The following is a 4,439-nucleotide window of genomic DNA, read 5'->3' as shown; positions in this document are numbered from 1 at the left end:
CAAGGAGATCCAACCAGTCCATTCTGAAGGAGATCAGCCCTGGGATTTCTTTGGAAGGAATGATGCTAAAGCTGAAGCTCCAGTACTTTGGCCACCTCATGCGAAGAGTTGACTCATTGGAAAAGACTCTGATGCTGGGAGGGATTGGGGGCAGGAGGAGAAGGGGACGACAGAGGTTGAGATGGCTGGATGGCATCACTGACTCGATGGATGTGAGTCTGAGTGAACTCCAGGAGTTGGTGATGGACGGGGAGGCCTGGTGTGCTGCGATTCATGGGGTCACAAAGAGTCGGACATGACAGCGACTGATCTGATCTGATATGATTTAGTTGCTCAGTTGTGTCCAACTCTGTGACTCTGGTCTGTAGCCTGCCAGGCTCCTATATCCATGGGATTTCCCAGGCAAGAATACTGGAGTGGGTTGCCATTTCCTTCTGCAGGGGATCTTCCTGACTCAGGGATCGAACCTGTGTCTCGTGTGTCTCCTGCATTGCAGGCAGATGCTTTACCTGCTGAGCCATCGGGGAAGTCCCTTTATATCCCAATATATAAACATACATACACACACACACACACACACAAGAAATAAATAAAAAAGGAAGCTATATCTGCTCTTCTGGAAAAAGCTGGAAACAAGTCACTGTTGACCATTCAAAAAGCTCAACAGTAGGACATTTTACGAACTTCGTTTGGAAAATAGGGACCAAGGGAAACTAGGATCCAGCTCCTCATCAAATGAATTTCCCTCTCTTCTGTTTTTCTTCTCCTCACTCCCTCTCTCATGCTTAGCTGTTGGAAGAAATGACTAGTGCAGTAGGGAGAGGAAAAGATGGTGCTTCTGTTTCAATCACAAGGTCAGTGTTCCGTGTCATGACCTGTCAAACACTCCGGAGGATCCAAAATGTATTACAAAGCAACAACATTTTGCAGTGTTGACTCTCTCCTCACTGCCTTTATTAGTTTTGTGCAGTGCTGTGCTTTTCTCTGGCTGCCTTGGGTTTTTTTGGTTTGTTTGACTTCGTTACTTCTGCTTATTTGTTTTGACAGAGAGAATCCTCACAGTGAGCCAAGTAAAGCCCACTGAGACCTCACTGTGGATGATACACGAGGTCATTGTTTCAGAAACTTTGTTGTTTCTGGTTAATATGCGTGGGGTTCATCTGATACTGGGCTGTAGCCCGTGGTCAACGTTAATCCCAGCTCATCCTTTTTTCATACTGTTCATTAGAGTTGGGGATCAAGTGGGACTCTGAGCCCCAGCTTTTTAAAAAAGTTGAGATATAATTGACATGTAACATTGTATTAAGTTTTAGTGTGCACTGTAATGATTTGATACATGTATATATTGTGAAATGATCACCACAGTACATTTAGTTGACAGCGGTCATCACATACACATTTTTTTTTCTTGTGTGTAATGAGAACTTTTAAGATTTACTCTGTTACCAACTTTCAGATGTACACTACAGTATTATTAACTATCCCTGGAGTAGGAAATGGCAACCTGCTCCATTATTCTTGCCTGGAAAATTCCACGGACAGAGGAGCCTGTCAGCCTACAGTCCATGGGATCAAAAAGAGTTAGACATGACTGAGCCACTGAATATTATTAACTGTAGTCATTGTGCTGTGCATTACATTGCCAGAATCTGTTTGTCTTAAACTGGAAGTGTCTACCTTGGAACCTCTTCACTCATTTCACCCACTCTTTAATCCCCACGTCTGGCAACCACTGATCTCTTCCTTGTGTCTACGAGTTCAGTTTCTTTCAGATTCCACATATAAATGAGATCATATGGTATTTATATATTCCACATATAAATGAGATCATATGGTATTTGTTTTGCTTGTCTGACTTATTTCACTTAGTGTAATACCCTCAAGGTCCAGCCACGTTGTTGTTCATGGCAGGATTTCCTTCCTTTTCATGGCTGAATAATATTCCATTGTGTATATACATCGTGTTTTCTTTATGCATTCATCCGTCTGTAAAACTGAGGTTGCTTCCATATTTTGACTGTTGTGAAGATTGCTACAATGAACAGGACCCGCTTCCTCCCCACCTCCTTTCCCCCATAGGATTATTTCTGTGCTTTGTGTATATTCTCACTTTTGTCATACTTTTTCCTTCTTTTTAAACAATCCTGGGCTAAGCTGAAGCTTGGGAAAGGTGTTGATAGTGTTCTTTGTCTCCCTGGATGCTGCTTTTGCTGCCTCATTTCCGTTTTGAACTTTCTTTTCCAGATAACTCATTCCTTTTATATTTTTACTAATGAATTACCCTGATTGTGGAATTTTATCCCCCTCTACTTTCATTGATTCTTAATTGTTCTGTGTTCCATCTCTTAGGACCTGGTTTAAAGACTAAATTTCAGATGTCAGAGTCAAAATGGAAAATTTCTAGTTCCATCATTATTTCTGCATTTATTAGTTTGGATTCTTTTATGTGGATGAATTTTCCATCACCGATTATTTGGTTATCCTGAAATATAGTTTGAAAAAGAAAAAATAGGATATGTTATTCAGCCTTGCCTTTTCTTTATCGATTGTCAGAATGATTAATTTGGGGCCCTAGCATCTTTTTCTAGTAGTCACCAGTGATCTATCCTCTACTGTTATGAGGGTGGGCATGGAAGGACAACTTACCTATTCATTATAAACTCATGGACATTATAGATTTGAAGTGTTTGAATCAGTTTCAGTCACTGTTTTTGATATTCAAGTTGTTCTGACTTTGGCAAGCCTTCTAAATGGCTTGCACGTCTTACTGACACCATCCTAGCAGTCTGAGCCATTGACTTCAGGGCAGCACTTTCCACTTCGTTAAGTAATTGGATTAGTTGGTCTTTAAGATTCCCTTTAGTTCTACCTTCCCTTCCAAAAAAAGCCAATTTTAATAGCCTACAATAAACTCTTTTATGCTGAAAATACACTATTTTGACTTTTTTCCTTTGTGAGTTCACACAGTGGATGAATTAATGCATTGGAACATATGAAATGTTTTTTTATGTTTCTTCTGTGATCATTTAGCTCCCACCAATGTGACACTGGCTCAGGACACTTCCACTTCCACTCTCAGCTCAGTATCTAGGCACAAAACAAAACAAACAGTATAAATATTTCCAAACTTAAGGTTGTCCTGAGGCTTACCAAGGAAATGTCTGATTTTGCAGATGGACTGTATTCAAAATATACCAGCATTATGGTTGTTATTATATCAAATGTGATTATTTTTCTCACCTTCTAGTTGGGACACTGGCAGGAAGAAGGGATAGCTGCATTTCATGTAGCCCTGGTAAGGCAGAATGGGGAGATAAGGGGGGCTTGAAGCACCCCAGTGAGCTATTCAGGGAAGTCCAGAAGGCTGCAAAGCCAGCCAAGTCTTGCCAGGTGGCTGCAGAAAGTCAGCCCCAGTCCTTATGATCCTGGAGCTGGAGCACGTCCATCCAGGCAGTGTACGAACCAGATCCAGGCGGCTGGGCCAAGTCCCCGCGGCTATCCCTGGGACCAGAAGGTATCACCAGAGGGAAGCATGGATTTAAATTCCAGGGCATAAGACAAAAGCTCATCATATCTGAGAAGAAGGAGCTGAAAATGACTTTTTAATAAATGCTGGAAGGACACTGTCTCATACTGAACCGCCTATAATGAAACTTAAGAAGTGCCTGAGTTTTGTTTCTGTCTGTGCCCTGTGGAGCACATGTGACTTCAAAGGCAACTCTGCAGGGTGCAGGGAGAAAAGATCATGGTTTTATTTCTAATTTTGGCACAAATCCTCCAAACTATTTTTGATGGCTAGGAAACAAAACTCACAGTCCATCTAGATTCACTTGCATTTAGCAGGCCCACCTTTGTTTTCCTGCAGCAACAGTTTCCACTTTTTTAATGTGTGCATTCTCCCTACTTTGAGGCTTTATTCTGTAGGAAAAAGACCAAGGTGACACTAGATGATTTCAAGTGAAGCCTGGGACAGCCTGGTTCATCGTTGCCCCACCCCCGTGCCCTTCCCCCAATTTTTTCTTCCCACCATAATAAATGTCTGCAGAATTTAAAACAGTGGTGTGGATAAACAACAAAGCCGTACTGTATAACACAGGGAACTACATTCAACCTCCTGTGATAAACCATAATAGGAAAGAATATAAAAAGTCTGTATGTGTATAACTGAGTCTCTTTGCTGTTCAGCAGAGATTGGCACAACATTGTAAATAAACTATACTTCAATAAAAATTTTTTTTAAAAGAATTTAAAACTAGTTTATAAGACTGTTTAAAAAAGAAGCACCCTTTTAATACAAGTCTTAGGATGTGAAAGGAGCTTCTGATTTCATTCCAAACTGATGGGACCACCTTGTTGATGAGTGAGTGTAGCTTCGACCTAACGTATATGCACGATGTGTGAGTTTGTGTGTGTTTGAGTTTGTGTGAGTTTGTGTGTTT

The 4,439-nt window shown here is 41.1% G+C and overlaps 1 protein-coding gene across 1 annotated transcript in view; it reads left to right on the top strand.

The window, feature by feature from the left end:
* The window catches only part of LOC105002996 (chromosome unknown open reading frame, human C10orf113), a 21,761-nt gene extending 17,664 nt beyond the window's left edge, over positions 1 to 4,097 (top strand). The window contains 3 exon segments of the mRNA XM_010859899.1: positions 3,291 to 3,348; positions 3,350 to 3,439; positions 3,442 to 4,097. Of these exon segments, the coding sequence (XP_010858201.1) occupies positions 3,291 to 3,348; positions 3,350 to 3,439; positions 3,442 to 3,606 (313 nt within the window). The 3' untranslated portion in view covers positions 3,607 to 4,097.
* The last annotated feature ends 342 nt before the right edge of the window (positions 4,098 to 4,439 follow it).

Source organism: Bison bison, unplaced genomic scaffold, assembly GCF_000754665.1.
Source record: "Bison bison bison isolate TAMUID 2011002044 unplaced genomic scaffold, Bison_UMD1.0 scf7180017864461, whole genome shotgun sequence".
Classification (NCBI taxonomy): Eukaryota; Metazoa; Chordata; class Mammalia; order Artiodactyla; family Bovidae; genus Bison; species Bison bison.
This window is presented reverse-complemented; position numbering and strand designations above follow the sequence as displayed.